General features: G+C 46.4%; 1 protein-coding gene across 14 annotated transcripts in view; it reads left to right on the top strand.

The window, feature by feature from the left end:
* Nucleotides 1–26,513, top strand: part of IL1RAP (interleukin 1 receptor accessory protein) — a 41,602-nt gene that overhangs the window by 4,391 nt on the left and 10,698 nt on the right. For 5 of the 14 annotated variants that reach the window (XM_422719.6, XM_015291586.4, XM_015291585.4 and 2 more), the window contains 7 exons: nucleotides 9,592–9,662; nucleotides 18,108–18,393; nucleotides 19,128–19,320; nucleotides 21,087–21,252; nucleotides 22,165–22,236; nucleotides 23,327–23,450; nucleotides 24,529–24,677. In XM_422719.6, the coding sequence (XP_422719.4) occupies nucleotides 9,592–9,662; nucleotides 18,108–18,393; nucleotides 19,128–19,320; nucleotides 21,087–21,252; nucleotides 22,165–22,236; nucleotides 23,327–23,450; nucleotides 24,529–24,677 (1,061 nt within the window). Of the gene's footprint in view, nucleotides 1–454; nucleotides 9,136–9,591; nucleotides 9,663–9,874; nucleotides 10,122–18,107; nucleotides 18,394–19,127; nucleotides 19,321–21,086; nucleotides 21,253–22,164; nucleotides 22,237–23,326; nucleotides 23,451–24,528; nucleotides 24,678–25,863; nucleotides 26,201–26,513 lie in introns of those variants that run through there. The other 9 variants (XM_015291587.3, XM_040705813.2, XM_015291578.4 and 6 more) reach the window with 6 other exon arrangements.

The raw sequence follows: 26,513 nt of genomic DNA, 5'->3' as shown, positions 1-26,513 counted from the left end.
GCTTGTTTTTCTTTGTTTTTTTGCCATGCACTGCTGGCATACAAGTGTAATGGAATACCTCGCCTCTCTTAGGCCTGATCCTGTCTCCTCCTGTGATATTTTCAGGTGTTCAGAGAATGATTCTCGTCTACTCAGCCAACGTTTGTGTAAGAGCTTGCAAAGCTGTGACCTAGATGTTTATCCTTAGAGCTGACAGGATGCTGCGGAGCCATTTAACTATATATTTCTAACAGTTATGTTGCTTGCTGAGAAAGACATGATGTTTTCTTCTTGGAAGGAGTTTTTATTTTATTATTATTATTATTATTTTTATTGCCTTTTGCTGCCAATTATTTGTGGTTGCAATTGCCTTTCTTTCTCATTTTACCTTTCGCCCTACGTGTAAATAATGAGCTATTTACAGTTAATCTGAGCGCAGGGGGATGAGACTTCTGGAGGGTGAAGAAGCTCCCATCTGTTTGATCTGCAGTAGCATTTTGGGGTTTGCTTTCCACTCGGAGAGAAGCCAGAACTCATCTCGCTCAATTTCAATTTTTCCTTGCAATATTTAAGCTGGATGTTTTAATCATTTAAAAACAAACAGAAATGGAAATAGCTTTTCAAATGCTGTTTTGCCCTGCTCTTATCACAGCGTTTGATAAACCTGAACAGCTCTGTTGTATTCCTATGAAATGAGCTGGAATCTCACTACCAAATTCTATAGAAACAGGTGGGGCTTTATTCTGTAAAGGCATCTATTTTCCATGGTGGTGTATTGCATTTCTGTGTATTCTGCCCATGGGGCTCCCAGCCAAAGATGAGTTCTTTGAAGGGTACTGCTGCTTAACCACTTATTATTTAAGACAGACTCAAACTCAAGCTTTCTGTGGTGGGTACGTGGTACATTTATCCACATCAGCTCTGGTGGCTTCTGAGCTTGGGGAGTTAATCTGTACTTTGCACTCAAGTCATCTTTCATCTCAGCATCTCTAAGCTTTTTAGGGACATTAGGATGCACAACTGCGGCGCGGGCAGGGGAGAGGCTGTTATAAATGTGGCTGGGGAAACGGAGGCACGGATTTTGGGAGCCTCTGTTAATGTGTTCGGTTCAGGGGACAGCCATTTGTATGCTGTCCGTGCCTGATTATCAGGGAGGCTCTGCAATTTTTCACATACTTCAGCTGGTGATGGATGCCTCTGTAGGTTTCGTGTAGACCAGAAACTCGTATTGGTGCTCTAAACGAATAGGCTGCTTAAAACACTTCAGCTGTGGGGATGAAGAGGAGCACAGCAAATGGCAGTGGCAGGAACCCCAAATTCTGCTTATATTTTTTTCCCTGCAGGAAGCTCTGTGACAAAAAGCAAATCTCACCGAAAACCAGAAGGAAAATAACCTCACCTCCATCCCAGCACAGTAACATCCAGGGCCCCACTGCACAGACCTATCAGTAACTTGTTGATTCAAACTCTGGGAATCTGTACAAAATATTTAGTCTGAAAGAGAGAGCTGTACAAATGCACTCTAATACAAATAGTTGTATTGATTGTGTTGAGAAATAGCTGTTCCTCCCCCTCCTCTGAGCACAGCCACCTCCCAGCCCTTATTTACAAGGAGGATCCGGGTGAAGGGAGGTAGAGTTGGGTCCCATTGAGTGGCCCAGGTTGTGGATACTTTGGGGGTTGTTTTCCCCTTTGTAAGCTTTTTTTTCCTTACCTACCAGGTGCACCCAGGGAGGTGGTAGAGTCACCGTCTCTGGAGGTGTCCAAGAACTGTGGAGATGTGGCACTGAGGGACGTGGTCAGTGGGCATGGTGTGACGGGTTGGACTAAGTGATCTTAGTGGTCTTTTCCAACTTCAGTGATTCTATATGACTGTCACGTCAACAGGTGTCAAAGAGTGAGAGGAAAACCCAGCCCAGCTTTCCGAGCGCACTCAGCAATCACTTCCTTGCAGAGATGAATCAGCCCAGGAGTGGGGTCAGCACAGCTCTGAGAATATTAGAGCACCAAGAATACATTGGAAACTTCTCAGATTCTTGGCCCTTTGCAGCAGAGTTCTAACATGTAGTGGTATTTCCTCTTGTCGCTGTTCCTTGTAGCCTTTGGAAATGTCAGCAGTGCATATATTGCCTTTTGTTTGTCACACAGCTGGAGAAATGAATTTGCTGCCCCTCATGAGATCAATCACACTCTCCACAGATAGTTAATACTGATGACAGTGGCAGCTTCCTGCTGCCTGCAGCTCCCTTGCAGCCTCCCTGCTGTGTGGGTGCTGTAGGTCACAGAGCACACCTTGGCCAAGGCTCCTGGATGTGAATACGCATTATGCTGTTGTTCAAAGGTTGAACAGAGAGCTGTGTCCAAGGGAATCCATGCAGATAGAGCCCGAGTAAGACCCCTGCAGAGGAGCAAGCTCACACTTGTAGATAGTGGAGTTAGAGGCCTAAGGAGCAAATGTGATACATGGGAGATGGGGAGGGTTGTTCCATTCTGTTTCCCTTCCACTCCTTTGTTTCTGTCTGTGCAAGGTTTGTCTCATCGCTTTGCAGAACACAGCAATGCAAGAATGCAGAAGCAAGCTGCTCTGCTCATTGCCAGGAGGACAAGTGGGTGGTGGGAAGGCGGAGACCTGGGGGGGGGGCTGTAAGTGGGGTGCTGCCAAGTTTCCAGTTCATTTTTTGCTGTTCATTTTTCTGTTGCTTTAAGGTCTGCTGCAGACTGATGTGTCAAGCACACTCCAGAACAGCCTGTGTTAGCTGGGGAGGGAATTAAATATCTTCATCTCTTCTTATTTGTGTTTTTTTTTTCCCCCTTATAAGGCCAAATGTGATTAAATTAACCTGATTAATAGAAATGCCAGGTGTGGAAATGCTGTGTGGCCTCAATTTGTAAAAGAAAAGCTCAGCTGGCTTGCTTTTACCCTTGAACATCTTGCTCATCCCAAGATAACTGAGGTCACCTGAGGAAAGCCTTTCCCAGTGCTGTAGGTAGAGATCAGATCTTCGTTTTCTGGCAGCAGCGTGGGTAAGCCTGTCTGCAGCGTTGGAGGCATTGCAAACTGCAAGGGGGTTTGCAGTGATTGCCCAATAAAAGGGTACTGGGGCAGGGAAGCCAGGCACTGAGACTCTGTGCTGTAAGGTGCTGGGGGCCTTTGTTTGCTATGTGTGGCTATGAGATGCAAAGGAGGTTGGGGCAGAGCAGCCATCCCAGGTTAATAAGTGATACAGGGGAATGAGACAAAGTGAAAGCCAATGTGTGTTCGGCAGTAAGTGCTTGAACTTAGGGAGAGAGTGCTTTTTTGATATCAGGAGTTTGATGCAGCAAGTGTTCAGCAGAGTCTGTGCAGTGCCTGTTGTGGAGGCACTTACTGTGCTTAGGACACAATCTGCCTGGGAGAGCTGCTTTGAGTCCGGGAGCCCTAGGCTGCTCTTGTGGGAGGCAGTCAGCCCAGATGCTAAACCTGCCCAAGTCTGGGCTGTTCTCTGGGTTTTGGACTGGATGAACTTGGGATCCTTATAGTGCACACTGTTGCATGATGTTGTTGTGCTGCTGTATCCATTTGGAGGGAGGGGTATCCTTTTAGGGAAGGCAGTGGAGCTGCCTACATCTAAAAGCCATTAAAGAAGTGAAAGGGAAGAATATATGAACTTAATGTTAATTCTCAGATGTCTCCAGATCCTATTTGAGAGCCCATCAGGGCTCTTCCAGTGAGGGATGAACCTCAGTCTGGATTCCTTAAGCTCCTTCAAGTCTGTAAGCCATGTTGGTTGAAGTTTTCTGTTTTTTGTTTTATATGAAGACTTATTTGCTGGTTTATTTTCTGCTGGGGCAGTCCAAGGGTATTTTGCAGCACTCTTCTTTCACTGTAACACCGCCATCCAAAATAGAAGCATTGTGTCTGGCTTCATGGAAGGTCTCAGCTCTCTTTGAAGCTCTGTTGGAAGCTTTTCATTCCCAGGCTTTTCAGACTTTAAAAAATAGAATATCTTGGCTGGATACCTTTCGCTTGAGCACAGAAGTGCTCTTGTAGGTTGGTGTTTGAACTGTTCCATGGCCTGCATGCATGCATTAGTAATGCGTGCTGTTTGATTTCATAGCCACGGCTCTGCTTGTCCATCTTTGGCCTCCTGCGTGTATCTCTGGGTGGCAGTCACAGCTGTTTGCCTTGTCCAGGTGTGCGTGTATTTCAGAGAGGTGACGGGTTGTTGAGCTGGTTTATTTTAAATGTATGAGGTGTGGTGTGCTCTGCCTGCTAAGCAGCTGTCAGAGTCTGATCGGCAGCAGCCTGGGCTCCAGCAGAGCAGCATGCAGAATCTGCAGCATTCCTGGTTTGCTGAGCCCTGAGAGGACTCTGTGAGGACTGAAAAGAGGGCTCACTGCCTTTCCTCAGGTGGACCTTTAAGCCCCTTCCACTCCACTTGTGTAGGTCACTTTTTTTTTCCCCCCTTTTTTCTTGTAAGGGAGGAAAAAAAAGCCACTTCCTCTGAGTTGTGCCTATTGACTTTAACTCTCTTGAGCCAAAAGGACTCCAAGAGATGGCAGCTATATGTCAATAAGAGATCACAGGTTCTCTAGTTGTTCTCCATCCCTATCTCCCTCTGTGACCCTTAGAGTAATGCACCTCTGTTTTCCATTTCATCCCTGGGAAAGTGTGTTTATCATCAGTAAAAGCAGAAGAAAGAGATATTTCCTGAGGCTATATCTTTCTTCAAGGGTTATCCTTAAAAGCAAGGTGAAACTCTGAGAGGATTCTATCTCCTCAAACAGAAGGGCTTTAGCATGACATGCAGGAGAAAACAAAACCTGTTCTTCCTCTCGGATGCCTCCCACTTGGCTTTGGGCAGGAAGCTCCAGCTTAGAACTGCAGAATCCTTAAGGTTGGAAAAGATCTCTAAGGCCATCTAGTCCAACTGCCAACCCATCCCCACCATGCCCACTGATCACATCCCCCAGTGCCACATCTCCACGGTTTTTGAACACCTCCAGGCACAGTGACTCCACCACCTCCTTGGGCAGCTGTGCCAATGCCTGACCACTCTTTCTGGGAAGAAATTTTTCCTGATATCTCTAATAATTTACCATTGGACTGGTTGCACTGCATTGCAGCCCCATGACATCACTGGGAGAAGTCACATGAGGCTCCTGTGAGTGCAACATGGCTTATGTGGACGTGGCTGTATGCTGTATGCAGGGGGGATGTGGGCAGCGGGTGCCCGATAGCCCTGCTGGTCATCACCTTGATGTAGTGTCCCCATCTGGGGCTGGAGCTGGCTGAGGTTTAGTGCTATGTTGCATTCTTGGGAGAGATTTCCTAAAGGACTGGCAGAGCCACATCAGGAAAAGCTTTGCTCTGGGCAGGGACAGGAGTGCAGTGGGACTGATGTTGCTTGGTGCCCCAGGAGGAGCAGTGGGGGCAGTGGGGGCAGCGGGAGCTGTGTGAGTCTCAGCTAAGTGGCACCAGGGTTTATGCTACAGTAATTCCCTCTATTGTTTGAGTTGGTCCTGCACGGTCTGAAAAGCAAGAGTGTTTCCTGGAAGGCTGAAGGGCCTTTTCCCACTTAGTGGTTGTTTCTTTTTTTTTTTTCTCATTGCTTTTCTCTGACTGCCCTTTGTCTGCCTTTGGGATTCTTTAAATGTGCTTTGACTATGCATTATCTTCCTCATAAGAAAACCCAGCAAGTGTGTCAAGCTGCCTTTTCCAGCACAGTGTGGGGATGCAAGGACCGAGAGCACATGGAGCAGAGGAGCTCTGCCTCTCCTGCATGCTGCCTGGTTTTGCAGCAAAAACACTGCACGCTCAACCTGCCTGTTAGCAGAGCAAGCAGAGCTCTTGCTGTGCATGCTTTGAAGCCCTGGTAGGATCTGACCAGAATCTTTCCTGTCCCAGGCATATGCAGTTTAGAAGCAAAGTGTCTCCAAAGTCAGTGTCAGCCAATGTCTTCCTGTGTCAGCATCCGTTTTCTTAGAGCCAGCCAGGTGCTCTTGAATCCCTTTGACTTAGAGGGGCTTAACAAAAAATTTCCTACAGAAAACAATATATAACCCCATTCAAATAGCCAGAGCAGGCTTTATGTTTTCCTCTTCCTGCTACTGCTTTATTTTAAATGCCCTTTCAGCCAGAGCACTTAGTGGCGATGTTTTGAAGGGCGCCTTTGTTCTGCATACAGAAATGTGACTCTGGTAGAGCAGCGGAAAACCTGTCAGAGCTCTCCAGGTGCCCGTGGTTTGAAGGGACAAAGGCAGTTTCTTGTAAATTGTGACATTGTTCTGTAGGATTAGCACGGTTGTCTTTGAGAATAGCTGTACAGTGGCTGCTTTGAGAGCAGCTCTCTTCATTAATTGTTTGATAGTGATCTTGGGTTTTTTTTACAATTGCTTGGAAGGCACTGAGGTTTTGCTGAGTCCGTGCTGCTAAGGGTAATAGGAAGGGTATTTGAACCGAAGGTGTCTTGTATGGAAATAGCCATGTTTTCTGTGTCATCGGGCCCGTTCCTAGCCGGTATCAAATGCAAACCTGAACCTTTCCACCACCTCAGCCATTGGGAACAGCAGACCCCACCATGTCTGTGTTCCCCTCACTCCTTTCTTTGCTCCCTGGTAAATGCAAGGTGAAAGTTGGATGAAGAAAGTGCTCAGAGACAAAAAGAAAACAAATTCCAATTCAAAACAAAATGAAAACGTCATGTAACTTCTTTAAGATCTCTATTAATGGCACTGATGACTTGTTTTCCCCCAACTGCTCTATGAATTATTATTAAAATGTTAATTTATGGAGGCATTAAGAACACTTCAGAGTGTATTGGTCTCCTGAGAAGCTCCTGGATCGCTGGTGATGTATCTGAGCTCTCCAGCCTTCTCCTGGCAGCTCTGATTACCTGCTGTCTGCCTGTGTGTGATCTCTGAGCTGTATGCTCTGCTCACTGATTTATTCCTGGCTGTGTTTGGCATTTGCTTTGTGTGTGCTTTCTCTGCCTGCTAGGGGTAAGGTCTGTGGCCTCGATAGGTGGATGTGCCTGGGGGAGCCCTTCCTATGCAGGTTGGGCTTTGCTCTCCCGCAGCCTGTGACTCCTCCAATTGCAGCCGGAGATGAGGATGTTGCAACCAGTTAACTGGGCAGCGATTGTGTCATATACTGGCAGAACTACAACACACTCTCTGGTGTCACGAAACAAAGAAGAAGCAGGTTGCTGGAAAAGGCAGAGAAAACTCTTCTGTTCCCAGTAAGAGCGGGTGAGTTACCGTGCCGTGGCATCATGTTCTTCCAGCGTTACAAAACCCACCCCCATCTGCAACGGAGTGGGTGCAGTGTTCTCTTTCCTGGTGTCACTGGCAGAGTCACGTCCTCCTGGGGAATTGTGACCACAGGACTGGCCTGGGAACACATTTTTGGGGCAAATCACGTATTTTTGGGCCATCTGTATTGCAGCAGCATCAGTGCTGGCGGCATTGAGGGATCTCAGCCCCTTCTGCTGCCCTGCCCACCCTTGGGAGCTGTCAGAGCAGCCAAGGAGGAGTCCCTTCCAGTAATAGGGGAATCGCAGTGATCTGACAAGCTGTGTATCTCTCCTCACTGAGAAGATCTGCTCTGGAGAGGCTGGAATGAACCAGAAATATATCCTGCTGTTTATAGCTGGATAGAGCGAGAACCAAGAATTGCCCCCACAGCGTGGGGATTTTAGATGTCTGTAGGAATGGAGCCCCAATGGCTCTGAGATCGCTGAAAGGAGCGTATTCTTTGGAGCAGTTAATGGAGGTAAATATTAGCTCACCGCAGAGCTTGGGTATCACTGAGTGAAGTGGAGTTTATTTTGGCCTTAGGCCACATGAATGGCCTTGCTGTAAATGAGAGGAACTCCAAAGTCAGGGCTGAGTTCAGACACATTTGTGCAAAATGCAGGACGGAAAAAGTGGAAAATAAGGGTGAGTTAGGACACACTGTTCACTAATCTAATGGCAAATGGAGAGTGAACCTTGAGATATATGTTAAGGAAATGATTTCCCCTCCCAGTCTCTACTCCCTTTTTTCCAGCATCTCGATTCCCAAAAGTTACTGAAATCCCACCAAAGGTGCAGCACGCTGGTTCTTCCTCTCCAGTCTGATGACAGAAAGATGTTTTGTCTTTTCTAGAGCCTTCCAAAGGGTGGATGCCCTTCATCTTAGTTCCTCCCTGTGGATGCTTCCCATGTGTTGCTGGTTATAGGTGGCAGTGGTGAAGGCCACTTGAGTTTGGGTGAAGGAGGAAGAGGATGACCAGCTCCCAGCCACCTCCATCCCTGCTACCTGCGGGGTTCCAGGGCAGCCTGCTGCATGGGGAAGAGCAGGCTTGCTTCAGATTCCCTTTGTCTCTTAGAGATGAGCCCAACCCAGGGAAAGCATTGTACAGATGCTTTTCTAATTCACTGGAAAGGAAGGATTAAATAACTGCTGTTGGGCTTTGAGTGGTTTACACACCCCATTCTTGTTAGTACAGGCAATCTGTGCAATCTTAGCCGCTATCTGCCTCCACTGTCTGCCTCCATAATGTGCATGTTATACAGAGGCTTGTGAGGAACATGCTTAAAGGTGGCTTACCTTCCTGCCTTGCAGCAGGTTCCCTGTCACCCCAGGAGCATGCTCCTGTTGGTGGCACTGTGTTTGTTACTGCTCTGCCTGGCTGAGCTTAGCTGTTTCAGGTTCACCCTTTTAATCATGCATTCTCCCTTTGTAATCCAATGGTAACTTCGCTCCACTAATGAGAGCATCTAGTATGTCAGCTTTCATGAGGAGCAGCTTAAGTTGCATCCTGGAATACCTAGAAACAAACATGGGGAAGCTTTAATTCTAATGAGTGAGCAGCTCCAAGAGCCGAATGCCAAATTCCAGAGCACGTGGCAAGTGGGATTGGCAGCTTACATTTATCTCAAATTACAGGGAACTGTACTCTGCAGCAGGAGCTGGGAAGCTGGTGTTTTCTGCCTGCCTATGGGTGCTGCACTACAGGCACAAATGTTGGTTCAGGTCACTGCCGAAGCACGTGTTGAATCTGGGACTCATTGCTTGTACACAGGAAGCATTGGATGGGGCGTGATGTGCAGCCTCATCCTGGGGGCTCCCTGCAGGCTGGGGCCATGCGGCTGGCTGCTCCCTGGGCAGCAACGTGCGGACCCTGCAGGCTGGTACGGTGTAGGCGTTGGTTGCACAGAGCCGTGTTTGGTGCAAATGTGCTTCAGCACTTCCTGCACTTTTTCTGAGCAGTGAGCATGTGCACTGGCAGAATGAGGTCTCGGCATAGGACCTCTGTTTTCAGAGCCAAAGCTTAGGATTTGTACCCCTCTGTATGTGACAGGCAACAGCAAGCTTACTGCTCGTGCTCTGTTCCAGTGACTTGAGTCAGTGAGCTCTGAGTCCTCTTCTGAGCTGTCACCTCCTGGGCTGCCTGCAGGCAGGACAACGCTGCTGTGAATTTCTTAATGAAATATAGAAAAACAAACAGGAAAAAAAAAAAGTACAAGAACTGAAGGATCAATGAGTGGGCGGAAGAATAAACACACATGCTCAGATTTTTTTTTTTTTTAAATGCCTGCAGAGTTGAAATGTTGTGAAATAACCAGAGCCCTTGGTGCGCTTTGCAGGATGAAGATGGTTGGTGCCGTGCTGCTGGTGACGCTGTGGCTGTGCGCGGTGCCTCTGGGCAGCGGCTCCGGTAAGTGCTCGTAGTGCTTGTTTGCAGGGCTGAGGGTGGTGTTGGAAAGCTGACTGCAGCCCTTTGGGGTGTTTGTGTGGCTCCTGGGTGAAATGGCTATGCGTAGAGTGCTTTGGCAAAGTGCACATACACTTGGGTTGTCTGCAGGGGTTGTGTAACGCTCGCACACAGTGGCTGTGAGTGCAGCGTAAATGGGTACGTAAGCAAACAGCAGCCAGCCCAGCCTCTGAGTAATGGTGTTTTGCAAATCTGAGCCCTCTGCTTGGTCAGCGTTGTCATTCCCAGTCTGGAAGGGACAAAACCAGGCATGTGGCAGCACCTTGTCACCGAGATACAGGCAGGACCTGGGTTCGAACCCAAAATTTGCTGTTCCTGCGTGGCTCTGGAGGGGGCTGAAGTTCTGGCTCTCAGCTTCTGACTCATGCCTCAGCAACGTGAGGGGAGAGGGGAACTTCTTGGGTAAGAGGAGCTCTCGCAGCCGTCTCACTGAGTCACTTTCCTGACAGGAAATATGCTGTCATGCTCGCAGCTCCCCTGGCACGCAGTCAGCTGGGCGCTGGTAAAGAGGCAGATTGTGTGTGCCTCAGCTCCGGGCTTCCTCCTCGGGGGAGGAAGGAGACAGCACGATCTGCAGAAGGCAAGGGGGAGGGAGGGGAGAAGGAACAAGCCGTGGCTTTGAGGGTACGAGGGTCAGAAAGGGCCTGCTAAAACCCCAGGGCTTCCTGGGAGCGCTTGCCCCACTGCAGCACTGGCAAAGGAGCAGTTAAAACCCCCTGACATGATAAACAGTTATTGGATGATTATAATCTTGTACCTTCCTGACTGACTGGGGATGATTTCACAGTAGGCACTGTGGTGCAGATACTTAAGGCTTTTCTTTCTGGCTTGCCTTAGGACTACTGACCTAGGTCAGCTGCAGTCATCAGTAGAGTTAGAGCCCTTGTAGAGTATTACAAGGACATAAGCTTCAAAGGGTGATGTAAGGAGCATGTCCAGTTAAGACACATTCCTTCTGCAAATCCACTGTAGTGTGCATGTTTAATTTTCTGGAGGTCTATGCATGGTTCAGGGTTCCCTTTTTCTTTGCGCATGCCAGAAACCACTTTGGGCTGTTAAAATGTGCTCCACTTCTGCTACTGCACTTGGAGGGCTGTTTGTGTTTGGACAGAGGGCAGCCCTGTGTTATGCTGTGTGGTTTGAGGCTGAAGCCCATTTCACCCTTGCAAAGCCACAAATAGTCTGTGGGAGGCTGGATGTACGCTGATAATGGTACAGCATTTGAGCTGTCTATTCTTGGGGCCAGAGTAGTAGACCTTCAAGAGGGAACATGAGCTGATCTCCGAGCACTACACAGCTGCAGGTGGGGCACCATACCATACTGCCTCCTGGGATATTTAAGGTGTGTTCTGCTGAAGCTTTTCAGGTACTGTGGTGCCCATCTTCAGGGTGCTGTAGTGGATAGGAGCTGTCTCTGTGTGTATGGGTATGAAGCGTGCCTTGGCACCTCTGCAGGCTCAATTAGCATGGAGCTGAGCCCCAGCTAATGATGTGGGTTGGGTTTGTGCCAGAGCATGATCTGCTTGGGAAGAATGGAAGGGGAGGTGGTGAGGGTAGTGACACAGTCTGAGTTAGAAACATCCTGAGAAGGGAAAGGTCTTATTGCTTCAGCTTGGTGCCCAAGCCTGCTGCTTGCTCATGCCGTATGGGTGCATCTCTTCTGGTCTTGAAAGTATGTGTGATCTTTAGTGCCTGGGTTTGAGTTCCTTAAGTGTGATCCTTGGGATGCTTTGCAGTGGTATTCAGGGTCTTTTGCTTTTCTTGTCTTAGGTCTCTGTGCCTGTGTTGCAGGATGCTTAATGACCCAGGTGTTTTGATAGCCAAAGAAAGGATGGCAAAACCCAGTAAACCAAATTTTGGTTTTGTAATGACTTCTTTGACACCATCAGTGTGATGCAGATACACATTGGTTTTACATCTATTTTAAGCCAGTCGAAAAGCATAACAGCCAGCATGAATACAAAATAATGTTACCCCTTTGTTCTCGTACGCAGCTGGCCCACATTAGATACCGACTTAACAGATAACTGGAGTGCATCTATAATCCTTCAGTTCCAGGAAGCACCCTCTTGCATAGGAAATTCCCCCGAAAGGGGGGATCTAGGGTTGTCAAGCAGGCTGCGTGGCAGGGTGAGCCCAGCATGGGGTCAAATCCTGCATAGGCTGACACCTGCAGCCGTGGCTTTGAGCAGCCAGCATCCCTGCTCTGGCTCAGGAGGTTGGTGCTGCCTGGTGCTGCCTCCTGCTCCCCTCCCGCACCAGCTCTTGAGCTCCCATCTGTGCACTGAGCAGAGGCAGAGCAGTTACTAGTGGCCAGGGGAAATTTGCAGATTAATAAATTACTGTCTGTAAAACACTTTGAAGATGGAAAGCACTGCACAGCTCCTCAGGATTATTACTATATCGCTCTTATTCTACTGATGGGGTTCCAGTGGCCTTATTTTCCTTATGATTTGTGACAGCCCCAGAAGCTGAGGAGCTTATTTTAGTGTGTAGAGTCAAAAGAAAAATAGATTAAACTGCATTATTGTCTTCTAAAGAGACTAAATCCCTCTCCCACCATCTTCTCCTGGGATTTCCTGACTTCCTCCTACTCTTCCATCTCAGCTTCTAGCTGTCCTAATTCAGGATGTGATTTTATAACCATGCATACCAGTCTGAGTTACTGCAGTTATGGATTTTTATGGTACCTGTGCGCATGGAGGGATGTGATGATGAGGTTGCATGGCCCTGAAGTAGAGACAAACCCTGTGAAATGGAGGTGTGCAGGGTAAGGGCACGTAACAGCAGCCTTCAGCCTCCCTCTGCACAGCCTGAGCTGTGCCAAGAGCGTGGAGAAAAGCTTGCTTCTGCTGCTTGGCTGCAGGGGGTTGTGAGGGGCAAATCTTGTGCAGATGGCTCACTTTAAATTCTGCACAGAAGTGCAAAATGCATGGAAGGAAGTTCACATGGGGAGTGTCACTGGGATGGTGTTGGATAGTCACTTTTGCAGTCACGGTGTGGTATCTTTTACTGTATTATAAACAGGATGGGAGGCCACCCAAGATCCTGGCTCGATGCTATAATGTGGAATTAAAGCTGTGCAGCCTCAAGTCCATAGCAGTGCTGGGAGCTGGGCCAGGACCTGAAGTCCCAGGCTTGTGGAAGAGCCCCTACCAGCTTGGACGCAGCTTTGTCATGGCACTAAACAGGCAGACACCTCTTTGTGCTGCTTTTCCTATGGATACCTTTGCAACAGGCTGTTCTGTTTCCTCTTTTTCTTCCTCCTGTGCTGCTCTGCTTCGCTTTACGCAGCAGTTTCCTGAATGAAGTGAGATGGAAAGTAGCTATTTGCTCCTCTTCTCCTTCAGGCTTTGAAGCAGTTCGTACCCCTACCTTTATTGTTTTGATCTCCTGGATTTCTTCCAGGAAAACATGTCAAGCTTGCTAGAGAAAGCCAAACACTTTGTTTTTTTTTTGTGCTCAGTTGCTGGAGGTAACCAAAATGCTCTGCCACGTTCAGTAAGCACAGCTTTAATCACAGGTAGAGCAGGCACAGAGCTGCTGTCCAGGAGCTTTAAGATAAACAACAGCCACTCCTCCGTGTTACAGACTGAGCATGGCTGGGTCAGGATGCTCCGAGTCAGGAGCAGTGGGCTCTGTTACAGGTTGATCACTTCTCTTTGAGCTGGGCTTTCAGAATCTAAAGTGCAGTATGCTGTATAAGTGCTTTCGGACAAGTTGAATCTTGTATTCCAGGGAGTCTTTGTTTTTTTTTTTCCCCCTTCTTCCTTTCTTGTCTGTTCTACCTATTGAAACGATAACCATTTGGAGAGAGATGCTGCTCCATCCGCAGCAACCTCTGGAGATGCTTCCATGAGGGCACCACAGCAGTGCCGAATGAGCATTGAGAGATGTGGTTAATGTGAGCCCTTCCAATTCCCACTGATTTCAGTGTATTTGGATCTGCTCAGGGAGACGCTCTCATTTCTGTACCACCCTCCCTCCGCTGCGTTGCACCATCAGGTGGGGTGTGAGCCAAGTGGGAATCACTTTGCTGCTATATCACTGTTTCTCAGCTGCGGAACCAACCTCTATAGCAGAGAGTGCTGCTGTGCGATGCTCTTGTATAGGATGCGTGCATGAAAGCAGAACTGCTGACCCAGTGAAAGTGTGGGTGCTCCTGGCACATGTGTGCATACAGAGAGCTCCCACGCGTGGCAGCTGGCCACAGCTGGCACCTCCAGTGCTCTGAGCGCAGCTCCTCCATTCAGCCTGACTTCCTCTGCTTCCCACTCACTGCAAACTGCTGTGCGCCTCAAAGAGGGTGGGGGAGGCTTTTTTTTTTTTTTTTAAGGTGGTAATGATTAATTCTCGCTTAATTGCTTTCCTGGACCAGCTTTCTGCCTCATTGATGCTGACGCTTGTGTCAAGCTAACCGCTGGTTTGGCTGCCCTCCACGCACAGAGGTGAGCTTGGATCAGCTTTGCCTAAAGATAGTACTGCAGAAGAAGGCAGAAAGCTGTGGGGTGCTGCAGCCCCATCCTTTAATCCTGCGAGGGGAAGAGCATCTCCCAAGTGGCAGCCCTGCTCTGCACATGGGGCTGGCCCCCTCCCGCAGAGTAGAGACTGTGATTTGGCAAGCAGCAGGGTAATTAGTGCGGGCATGATGGATGCCCTGTCATCAGAGTGGCTCTGTACAACTTCTGTGAAGAAATAACTAGTGGAAGCCTTTTGTACATAGCCCCAGGGAAGGGGAAGGGAGAGATGAGGTGGAGGTGGTGTGGAGCTGGTAGAGTTCATTGCTGGAGAATTTTCTTTTAAATGGAGGTGCTGTGAGTATACTCGAGATGACTGCATAGAACTGCTGAGCAGGGAAAAGGAATAGCACTTCTCAGTGTGGCTTTACTCTTCTTTTGTTACTATTTCTATCTTTTTATCCATAGGTTCAGTAGTTTGTGTCCCCTTGAAGATCCAACTAATTGCACCAGTTTTATTTGCGTTGAGCGCTTCTGATAGGTGCTGCAGATGCATTTCAGATGGGTGCACTCAGTTCTGTTCCCAAGGAGTGAACGGCTGAAGTAAATTAAAGGATGGAAAGGTTTCCAGAAGTGTGCTCACCTCTGTGCAGCCAAGCAACATCATTAGTTTTCTCTCCTTATTTTCTACTTTGCATCTGGAGAAGCTGCTTTCTTTGGCTTCTGAAGAGGAGTCTGTTTTGGGATGCCTGATGTTTAAGCACCAGATTTAGATCTCAGACTTTCTCTAGCAGGAGAAGCTGCTGTAGAGCAGTAGATATATCCCCATGACCGTGAGCTGAAACACAGCCTGAGCGAGGAAGACATTTGGAGCTAGCTTCTGATTCACCTACAAGTGCACCCATCACTTTGCTGGGTTTCCATTTGTCAAGTGAAGCCCTGAAGTCAGCGTGAGTGCTGCTCCCACTTGATTTAACTGGGAGCTGCTCTTAACCCCAGCAGCTTAGTATAGTGTAGGAAATGCTTCAAGGGAGGAGAAACTCTCTTCCTAGGCCTAGCTAGTAAAGATAAGTGTGACTGGGTGCAAACTGGCACAGCAGCGTTCAAGTTTAGGCGATTCCAGTAACTAGAGCTGAGTTCTTGTGTGTTTCTTGCATTTTCTTTCTTTGATGCCCTCTTGAATACCGAATACCATTACTGGAGTCAGGATCTATCAGCATGTATGTATGTATATTTATCAGTGAGAGCTGAGGTTCAGTGTGATGTCCTGACATTTTGAGCTGTTTCCAGTATAGACTGACCTCCAAGCATCTGCATAAGCAGCAAACAGGTTCTGAATCTCCATTGTGGGTTAAACAGTGGAGAGGGTGTGAAACATTATGGTGCCCCAAAATGGAAATACCACTACTACTGAGAGCATAGCACAGAGAGGAGGGAAGTTGTGTGGAGCACCACAGCTTGTAGCCTTGGTCTGACATCGCTGTGGTGAGCAATGGGTGAGGGCAGTGCTGCAGGGCACACCTAAACATGACCTGCATGGTGTGATGGTATCCCTGAGGTCACTTAAACTGGCCCAAAATCCCATCGTACCACTCTTACATTATAGGACAACTGCCTTTTTCCTCCCTCAACTGAAAAATCAAGGCCCATACAGTGATGTATTTTTTCTTTCCCTGCACATTACTCAGAAGCAATGTATTTTATTTTCATTTACTCATTCAGTTAGAACGCGTAAGTAGCTTTACAATGCTGATTTATGAACTCTTGCAAAACATAAGAGCTGGTCACGATTGCAAAATTCATTGATCTTTACTCCAAGAATTTCAGTACTGTAATTTTTTATGTAATTTCCTTCCTCTCCAGCCTTGCCTTTTGAAGTAATGAGGACAATTTTCCATTTTGCAGCCCATGAGGACACTGCAAAGTCAGGTGCAGGAAAGAGAACCCGTTGCGTCCTGATGTGCAGCCCCAGGTTTGCAGGGAGACCTCGTTCCTTTTGAAGGGAGAGGCTTTCTGAATGAAAACAAATGTGAATAGCAATGAGAGCTTTGTCATGCAATTAGCAGACAGTTGGTGACCCACTCATTTGTCTTGTTTACTGCTCCATGGAAACTTGACCTAATCCAACAGCTTGACCAGCCAGAACCAACATACTGATTCCAGTTGGTTTTCAGGTTGTATTCTACTGTGGTGGAGATGGGTGACCATGCATGGTGCAAGGCTTCCAATGCTCATTTTGGTCTTTCAAAATGAGCCTTTCCTCTAGCTGCAATAGCTGTGATCCTGCCTGATGTTTAGTTCTGATAGAAGTACCCATGTGTTTGAGGTGATGGGTTATGGCACTCCCCAGTGCTTTGGGTTTTGGTTTCCTAATACCTGGGCTCTTGTTAGTCTCGCCACCTCCTCCCAGTCCGTTTTGCTCTTTGTCTAGATACTACAGGAGGAGCAGTGCAGTTTGCATTTACATGATGTATGAAACAGCCAGAAAACATTTCTATTCTTATTGGCCCAGATTTTGCCTCCCCACGACTAACCATCACTGAGCCACATGAGTTAGCGGAGCTGCCTTAAAGCACTGTGGGGCTGTCTTCTCAAAGGTTCCTCTCTTTGCTTTTTTTTAATTAAGTATGAATTTGGGGCCAAGCTACATCCCACTGTCTATTTAAGGAAGATAAAATGCCAGAAATCCTGCTTTGGGCCTGTGAAGTCAGTTCAGAAGAATTGGGCTCAAAGAGCATATTGTATTCTGTTTTTTCCCTCTCTGTCCAAGTTCTTCTAATATCTGTGAACTAGAGAAGCTTTGCAGTGCTGACTCTGAGGTGGCTGCTGTGTGCTGCGATGCCTCTCCTGGGGCAGCTGCAGGCAGCACCCCTTTCTGTTGGACTCATTTAGGACTCTGAGATGTCAGGCTGCCCTCACTAATGCTTCCTGGCTGCTGCAGAGGGTGTGAGGGCAGCATGCTGTGCCTCCTCTGCCCTGGCAGCCTGGGCAGTGCAGGCTGCTCTCAGGTTAGCTGGCACCTTGTTTTGTTTGCACTGTGTCTCTTTGTGACAGAGCATCCTTCCGGGTGGGAGGAAGAGGGTGAAAAGGAGCTTGTGGAGGATAAATGGTTGTTGAGTGTGCTGTTTGCTCTGATCCTGTTCACTGGAAGCATTTAAGAAAAAAAAAAAAATCACTGAAGAGCTGTTTTTTATTGCTGCTTAATTTCTGTCAGTCTGAGTCTGCCCAGAGCTTTGCTGATCCTGTTGGATGGCACTTGGGAAATGCACTGGAGGCTGCTTGGTGATCCCCAAGTGAACCTCCTGCTGTCTCCTCCATGCTGGCTCTCCTGTCCCCTCAGCTTCCCTTCCCAGACTATGCTATAAGGAGTCACTGCATGTCACTTGATAGTGTTTGTACTCTGTTCACATAACATGCACAGGGGTCACAGAAATTCACAAAAGAAAAGACGGTGTTCATTCCTAGCTGCCGCGTTCCAGCTTTCTCTAGCACAGCAATGATCCCTACCTCTACAGAGGGGATTAATGTCTGCAGTGTTCAGTTTTCTCTAGTTCGGGAACCTCTGTTCAAACAGACACCTCTGGGATTGGTTTCACCCACAGCTTGCCTTCCCATTGCAGTAATATTTAAGGTTGAGCTCTCAGGGAAACCTGGTAACAACAGTATCCTGCCATATCTATCCCCCATCAGGACAATACCTTGGAAAAGTATGGGAAATGTATGAAGGAAGGTAGATGTTTACAGCTTCTCAAGAGCTGAACACAATATTCTTGTTGTGCTTTGTGAAAGCCAGGTTTGCTTTCACTTAAAACACTGGATTTTTTTTGCCTCTCGCTTTGGAAGCAGGACCAAGGATGCAGGGAACGGGTGCAGAACTGCTTTTTTTCCTGTAGTTCTGCAAGCTAAGGCACTTTGTTCTTTGTGGTTGTAGAACGCTGTGATGACTGGGGTGTGGACACCATGAAACAGATCCAGATTTACGATGGGGAACCCGCCAAGATCAAATGCCCACTTTTTGAGACCTTCTTGAAGTACAACTACAGCACAGCCCATTCTGCTGGCTTAACCCTGATCTGGTACAGGATTGGGCAGGACCGAGATCTGGAGGAGCCCATTAACTTTCGTCTCCCGGATAACCGCATCAGTAAGGAGAAGGACACCCTTTGGTTCTGGCCTGCTCTCCTCAATGACACAGGGAATTACACGTGCATGCTCAGGTAGGTTGTGTGGCTTCTGTAGTCTCAGGACTTTTGTGGAAGCAGGAGGACCGTACTGTTAGTGGTGGATCTTCTGTAGACAGAAGAACGTTTACATAAGCATTAATGGGAAAAGAATGTTACAATTATAAGGCCACTCAGCACTGAGCCAATTTACATTGTAATAATGCTTGGAGCCTTGCAAGCATTAATGAACACGCCTCTTCTCGCTAACTACAAGTGTCCATGAAAGTAATATTGCTGAGCCCATGGCAAAATCCATAGGCACTCAGCATTAAGAAGTGATCTGTAAGTCTAGAGTAAAAATAGCTTCAGATACAAGGGTGATGTTTTGACTGCATGATAATTTGGCAAGGATTCATGAGATTCAGACTTCTAGGAAATTGGAAGTGTCTCTAAGTGTGGTACAAAATGAACATAGCAGCTGCTTTGCACTGAGCACAGGAGCGCTTTCTGATCTTCCTTGTGTTATCTCATGTTCCTTGTGTTCTTTGACACTATTATCTGCTTTACCAGCAGGGGAGTGTATGTTGCTTATTAGTCATGTTTATGGGCTTTTGGTGGTGTTGCCATCTCTGGTGCTTCCTTTCACATATGTACATGAATCAACTAAGGTTCTATATGCCTCATCAAAATGATGATGCTCATTATTGCAGATGTGATCTTTATTTCATTACCCTGCTATAGGAGCAAGCTAGTCTTGTCTAATCAGCCCTATCCTCCTCTGTCCCTAGAAACACAACCTACTGCAGCAAAGTTGCCTTTCCCCTGGAGGTTGTTCCAAAAGACCAAGGCTCTTGTGTGAGCCATTCAATAAAACCCGTTGAGCAGATGTTCTACCTGGAGTACGCTAATGAGAAGATCACATGTCCAGACATTGATGGGTTTTACCCTGCTAGTGTAACACCAACTGTCAAGTGGTACCAGGTGAGAAGCACTTCTGTCATTATTTGGGCAGTGGAGGGATTTGGTGTTGTATCTGAAAAAGCAATGTGTGAGGTGAAAACCACCCAGCTGTATTTTAGAGTCTGCCCAGTGATTAAACTGTTAAAGTTAGTAAAGCTATAGACTGAGCTTTGTTTCTGTTGAGTTCAAGGGTAAAACTGTCCTTGGATAAGAGTACTAACTGATATTATATATGTATATGTGTGTATATATATATATATGTAAATTTTGACTTGTGTGTATAACTGAAGAAGACTCGAGTAAGGGATTTGGGAACTTCAGTTCAGCTGCTGGTAGTATGCCTGACCTACATGGCAAGCAAACTGCTATTCTTGTAAATAAAATCATGACTTTATTCCCTTTTTACTAAAACAAAGATAAAAACACTTTGTAAGCTAAGGAGAAAAACCTCCCCTCCAAAATCTCACGAGGTCAGGGAATGAAGTTGTAGAGTGGGACTCTTCAAGGACCACAGATGCTATTTGCCACAAATTGGCAAACCTCTTTTCTGAAGATGGAGACATCCCTATTCCATTCTGCTCTGATAATCAGGCTGTTTCCAGCCATCCTCAGGCTCATGCCTACGCAACTACTGCTAAATTGTATTAAATTTTTACTTCAGTATTTTTCTTTAGATAGATGCCTTTAGTCAAGAGAGAATAAGGAATTCTCAGGGGATGCACAGCCAGAGGGCTGTGAGACTGAATTCTCTAACAGCTTGTAAAGCACTTTCGAATTTCAAGGTAGAAGGTGCTATATGAGTGAATTTAATAGTAAAGAAAGGTGGCAGCGAGTATGTACTGTTTAAAAGAAAAAATTAAAAATTTAAAGAATATCCAACTCTGAAATCCTTCAGGAAAAGCTTGCTTTTGTAGCCAAGAGGAATGGTTTCATTCTGATAGTTGAAATGTCTTACTTGTACTGCTCATTGAAATTCACATTTCAACAATCAATTAGGAGGATGAAACACAAAGCCCCATGGAAATCACTTTTCAGGCAGCAAGTCATCCCATGCCTAATAAAAAACATTAAAAATGGTATATGACCCCTGTCTTAAATTGCCCCATTAGGATCCATCTCATTGGGAAACGCACCATTCAGAAATAATCTCTTAAAAAATGTGCATATCTTTTGAGTTTTATGATAATGAAGATATCATCTGCTTAACTGCTTCCTGAAAGGGGATCTCTAGCTTGGTACTTGGCTGAGGGTTCCTGCCTCACCTGGTAGAGAGAGAAGAGTTACAAAGGTTTTTGTATTATAGATTCTCGTTTGCCATTTGCCAGTTCTTGGGCCTCATCGACAATTGATGTCAGTCAGGGTAGCATGATTAGTCCTGAAAGAGTTAGAGATGCTGACATCAACTGGGGGACACGTCCTTTAGTCTTGGTATCCGTTTGTGAATACATCTTCATTTTTCTCTTTGTCTGTTTTTACTTCACTTTGCAGAGGTGTTCACCTTGATTGCTAATGCATTTCTAGATCAGAACTATATATGTCTTTGAAATTGTCTGTATTTGAGGTGGGATAAAGCTATTAAGATCATCTGCTTCATCACCTCTTTTTCGAGGTGAATGAACCAGCTTGTATTCCAGTGTTCTCAGGGTTTGTGGCATTTAGGCCTGAGCTGCATCAGGTACCCAAGTATCACATCATATTTATAGTTTCAAAACAGATATTTGCAGTGGGATTTAAACCAATAACTTTTTGAGTCCCAAAACACAAGTGCTTTTTCTGCCTGACTCTAGTCCTGCAGGTTAGTGGATGGCTTCAATGAACGACACCCTCAAGGGTCCAAGCTTGTCATTGGTGTTGTCCGCAGTGCATATGAAGGGAATTACACCTGCATTGTGACATTCAAGGACCATGGAAGAACATATAATCTCACCAGAACCGTAAAGATGAAGGTGGTAGGTAAGAATGACTTCGAAAAGTATAAGCATGTGGATAACAGCAGAAGTGATGAAAACTGATAAAGTCTGTCACAGGATCTGCCTTCACTCTGTGTTACCCAGCTGACCTGTCACTGCTGTATCTTGGCTTGCTGGAATCAGCCTTCTGTGACTGTCCAGGGTATGCTGTGCTGGAAGCTCCACTCACCACCATATCAAATACCCCCAAAGGAACACCAAGGGTAACCAGGCTTTGGCTGGTGAGATACAGTCCATGAGATGGTCAGGGGTACCCTCTGCTGGCACATGAGTGTATAACCCTGGCACTCATTTTTGCCTCCAGTGCCCTTTGCTCATCATTATTTGTGGGATTGTCCAATCATAGCCTGCTTGTCCCAATCCTCTTGCAATCTCAAAGCCTTTGTGCTGAGCTAGAATGATTTTTCATGGATGGGATTTCAGCTATCCATGCCAGTGCATGGGCAGGTCTGTACTATGGGCAAGGGCTTGGCCTAACTGCCAGTGACTTTAGATGGAGCTTAAAAACCAAGTGAACAGTAGAGCATGTGCTGAGTGCAGTGACGACAGCTTTAAGTGCAGAATTAAACGCCTATGATTGATGTTGGCATCTTATTTTTTTAGGGGCAGAAATAAAAAGAGTTTCTGGTATAGGTTGTACTTCATAGAAGATGCTGAGTCCTGGGGGACATGGAGCTCTTCAGATGTGGGAGGCCCCGAACCTTGAATCTAGACTTACCTAAACTTCGAAGGAGCTTCAAAATTGGCATCTGGCACTGTCTGGGGATTAGGACTAGATTTCCCTTTGCTTGAAACTCTGCATTAGGATCACATCACAAACTAGATAGCAGCATATGTACCGAGGCAGGGGACATCATGAGTAAAGCTGCAGGGGCTTCTCTGTTCTCTCCCACAGGATCTCCGAACAAGGCCTTGCCACCGCAGTTCACCTCCCCAAATGAGAAAGTTGTCTACGAACTGGAAGCAGGTAAATGGCAATGCCCCCCATCCTTATGGGGACAGGGATGCGCGGCCAGCCAGGCAGAGACTCTCTCCCTCTGCTTTCCCAGTGCTTCCCCTCACCGAGCACAGCAGCTGCCACAAGCCATCTGGCAGATGGTTTGGGGTGCTAGTTCTCCATGGCAGAATAGGAGGGCATAGCTTTAAAGTTAATTTGTGCACACAGATTTTTAGTTTTTTAAATATTTAGGCATGAAGATAGAGGACTCCGGTGAACTGGAGCAGCTGCAGAAACAGATGAAGCGAGAGCTCTTAGTTACTTAGAGCAATTCCTGTAGGACTTTGTGTCAGTCCTGACCCTGGCTGTGGTTTGTTCCAAACCTTCCCTCATTCAGCACCTTTGTGGCTTCTGCCTTCTGGCCACTTCTTTGCTCATCTCCTCTCCCTCTGGTTACTTCCTAATTAATGACAGCTCTCCATTTGCTGGCCTTCCACTATTGTGTAGTGGGATATTACACCACTTCCTCTACCCCATCTGTTTAGACTGATAGCTCTTTGGAGCAGTTCCCTACGCTGAATGGATTGTGTCCCATTACACTGCTGTAATAAATGTCATGCCAATGATGATGATTACCAGCAGTCTTCACTTTAAAGCACTACTTCTGAACTCAGAAGAGCAGGCTTCTGCCGCACTCTGTGAGACTTGTGGGCTAATCATAACAATATTCAGGCTTCCAAGCCTGATCTTGAGGGGAAGTGGAGTGCCTGAAGGACTGTTTCCACACCAAAATTCTTTTTAAGGTCACTGTGCAGTAGGAATGCTTAACATTGACAAGGTTTTCAAGAAGTGGTTGGCGTGGAGCAGCTCTATTTGAGTGTCACTTGGTGCAGTCAGGGAATTTTTGGAGTACTTAGGAAAGCAGGATATTTTTTTCCTGTTCATTTATGTCACGAGTCAACATGTCCAGGGTATTAAACAGACATCAAATGTCTGGAAGTGTGTGTTGGCCTTGTTGCTCTCTAAAAGGAGGCAGAGCTCAGCCTGGTAGGGCCACTGGAAAGCTCAGTGTGGCGCTATTTGTGCTTTCTAATACTTCACTGTGGCCATTTCTTCCCAGGAGATGATCTTGTTTTGCCCTGTGAGGTCTTTTTCACCTTTCTGAAGGACTCTCGGACTGAGGTGTGGTGGACCATAGATGGAAAAAACACAGATGATATCGTGGATGCCAAAGTCACACAAAGGTAACACTTGGTTTGTCTAACTCTGGCCTGGGTCCTGCGAAGGGGTATGGGTGCAGGTGGCAGTACCATAGCCCAGCAAGAGCTGCCTGCAGCATGTCTGTGGCTTTTCCAACCATGAGAGAAGTCTTTTGGCAAATGGTTCAAGGCAAGAGGGTGTCAGATCTTCTGAGGTCTCCTAAAATCCCATTGGTCTTACATTTCCTCTACAAGTACTGGGGCCAAATACTAGTCTAATTTTTCTCTCGCAAGGAAGGGAGTGTGGATCTCCACCTTCCCCCTCGGTCAGGAAGCCATGTATGTGCACTGTGTTGCAGTGAGCTCCAGGGAGGAGACATTTAAACCTGAACAGTGCCTTGCTTTAGAGAAAGGGCTGTGGGAGCTTTGTCTCCCATTTCTCATCATCACCCATTCAGATCCTGATACCAGTACAAACGGCTGATGGTACTGTGAGATTTCAGAAACAGGCAGGCACAGATTTGTTCAGAGGAATGCAGTGCAATAGCTTAAATGACAAAAGGTTTCAAGAGACAGAGGCTGAGAACAAATGATATTGTTATGCGTAGTATTGATTAGGAGGAATGCAGAGAGATTCAATTATGTGAAGAATCCAAATGAGGTTCAGAAACTTGTTTACTGGGTGCTGAATTAGATATAGAAGGCAATCACTGCCCGATTGGTTTGCAAACCATCGTAGAAGATAAAAAGGCAAAAGGAAATGCCTGCAAAATGAGAATAGCAGTAAGTTCAGGCAGAGAGAGGCAAAGTGACTTATCCAGGGTTGCACAGGGAAAGTGGAGTGGAGTTGGAATCCTGCGTTCATGGGATCTATTGCTTTGTAGGCAAGAACATTCTTTTTCTCTAAAACAAAATGACGTGTCTGCAGTGGGGAAAAATGAGTGGGTGACTGAATGGCAGAACTCAGAGGGCTGTGATCCGCTGGTGGTCTGGTTGGAGGCCTGCAGATAGCAGTGTTCCCCAGGGGTCAGTACAGGGTTTGGTCTTCTGCAACTTACTCATTAATGACCTGGATGAAGGTCTAAGTGTTCAAGTATGTAATGCTCTAGTTTTCCTCTTGCAGTGAAATTCCTAGACGTTTTGAAGACAAAACTATCATAAGGACTCTAACAGTTGCAAAAGCCACACCAGAGGACTTGAAACGCAATTACACTTGTTATGCCAGAAATGCCAAAGGGGAAGGCCATAGCCAGGCCATAGTGCACATGAAAGGTAAAGTACTTGCAGAGCATGGTTGTGAACTGAGGTACTCTCACACTGGGCTGTCCGTCCTGCCTTGAGCCTTGCCCTGCAAAACAGTAGGGGAGCAATTATTTCATTCAGGCTTTTGTTTTTTTTCCTCCCAAACACAGTACTCTTTATGCATAGATGTCTTATAGCTGCTTATATTGCATTTGGTGGTGTGGAGCAAAGTATGCATGTTTCATATGCTCATGCCGTGGTCAATTGTCTGGTGAGAAAGAGAGGGGCAGAACCTTTCTTACACTTTCTTACACTATCCATGTACTACAGCTGATGCATACTCAAGGGGCTGGGTGATTTGAAATGATTTCAGGTTAGTTGTTTGTGAGGGGTGCTACCTGCTGGCATCCTGCAGAAGGGGCATTGCACTCTGACATTACATGAGAAGTGAGGTGATCTGACTGCAATGTTCTGTGGTTTTACTCTTTGCTGTGATAATGCTCTAATCTAGATACAACCACCACCTCAGTGTGGTAGGTATAGACTGTTCAAGCTGCATTCAGAGTGCATTTTTTTCCTACATCTTTTTCTTCAAAGGTATTTCTTCCTGTTTCACAGACCCATCTCTCAGTAATAAGAACTGAGCCTTCAGTATAGGTATATAAGGTTTCATGAGTAAGGTGGATATTCTGCTGCTTTATCAAGCTCATATAGAGCTTCAGTACGGCTTTCTGTAGATCAGACCCTCTCCTCCCTTCTCCCATATGAGATCCTGGTCCACCTTGTGGAGATCATGCTAGACACGTTCTTTCTCCTACTTTTCCCTGTTAGGATGAGAAGGCTCACAGAGATCTATTCTAGAAGAGTTCTTTCTCTTTTTTTCTTAGTCCCTGCCCCTCTTTCATTCTTAGTCCCATTCATTTGAAATGAACCTTTTCTGGATCACTAGGAAGGAACAATAGACAAATAGAACTGAAAGACTGACGCCATCTGCTAGTGCATTCACCCTACATAATTCTTCTGGGATGATAATAGTTGTATATGTAGCAGCCTTCAAATTCTTTCCCCAAACAGCAGTGCCTGAATGCTGTATCTAGTGGACTGGTCTGCACTATCCTCTTCTCTTCCTCCCACGTTTGCTCCTGCAGCAGTTGAGTGGGTTTGCTCTGAGCAGATTTGGTTACTCACAACCCCTCCTTTCTGCTCTGTTCCACAGAAACTTGCAAGATTCGGCCTCAAGCACTGCTGGCAGAACAACCTTGAACTAAGCTCACTGCAGACCATTCCACTGGGCATAGGAACACCAGGCATCCTAGAACCTAGCCCCTTGCCAATTACCTTCCAGTTTTTAGCAAGTAGCTGTATCTGTTGGCTGCAGCTATTTCATTACATTAGGTTATAAAAGTTTCCTGATTTTTTTTTTTTTTTTTTTCTGGATGCTTTCCCTTCTTTTCCTTGTACTTCTGCTTCTCATCACGTAATGAAACGTGTTAAATTCCTCGCATTTTCCCTTTGATAATTAAGTTTCTAATAAAATTTAATAGATCTTGAAATTTGGTGATGTTTCCATTCACTTCTCATATCATGCAGTTTGCCAGCATGCATGTGAGCTGCCATGAGTCACTATTTAAAAAAAAAAAGAGTTGTCCAGAACTACAGCTTTTTTTGCCCATAACACAAAGAAGCAGAGCAGCATCATGACAGATACCATACGAATTGGAAGGGAGGCTGTGATCCTGTTTTGTTGCCCACAGGGTTGTCTTTGTTTGTAAATGCTACAACTTTTCTGGTATGAACTGATTCTTCTTTGTGCTAGAAAACAGTCAGGTCAGGGCTATTTATATCCTTGTTATCATTCTGGGATGT

This window comes from Gallus gallus, chromosome 9 (assembly GCF_016699485.2).
Source record: "Gallus gallus isolate bGalGal1 chromosome 9, bGalGal1.mat.broiler.GRCg7b, whole genome shotgun sequence".
Lineage (NCBI taxonomy): Eukaryota > Metazoa > Chordata > Aves > Galliformes > Phasianidae > Gallus > Gallus gallus.
Note: the sequence above shows the minus strand (reverse complement) of the source record. Positions and strands in the feature narration are given on the sequence as shown.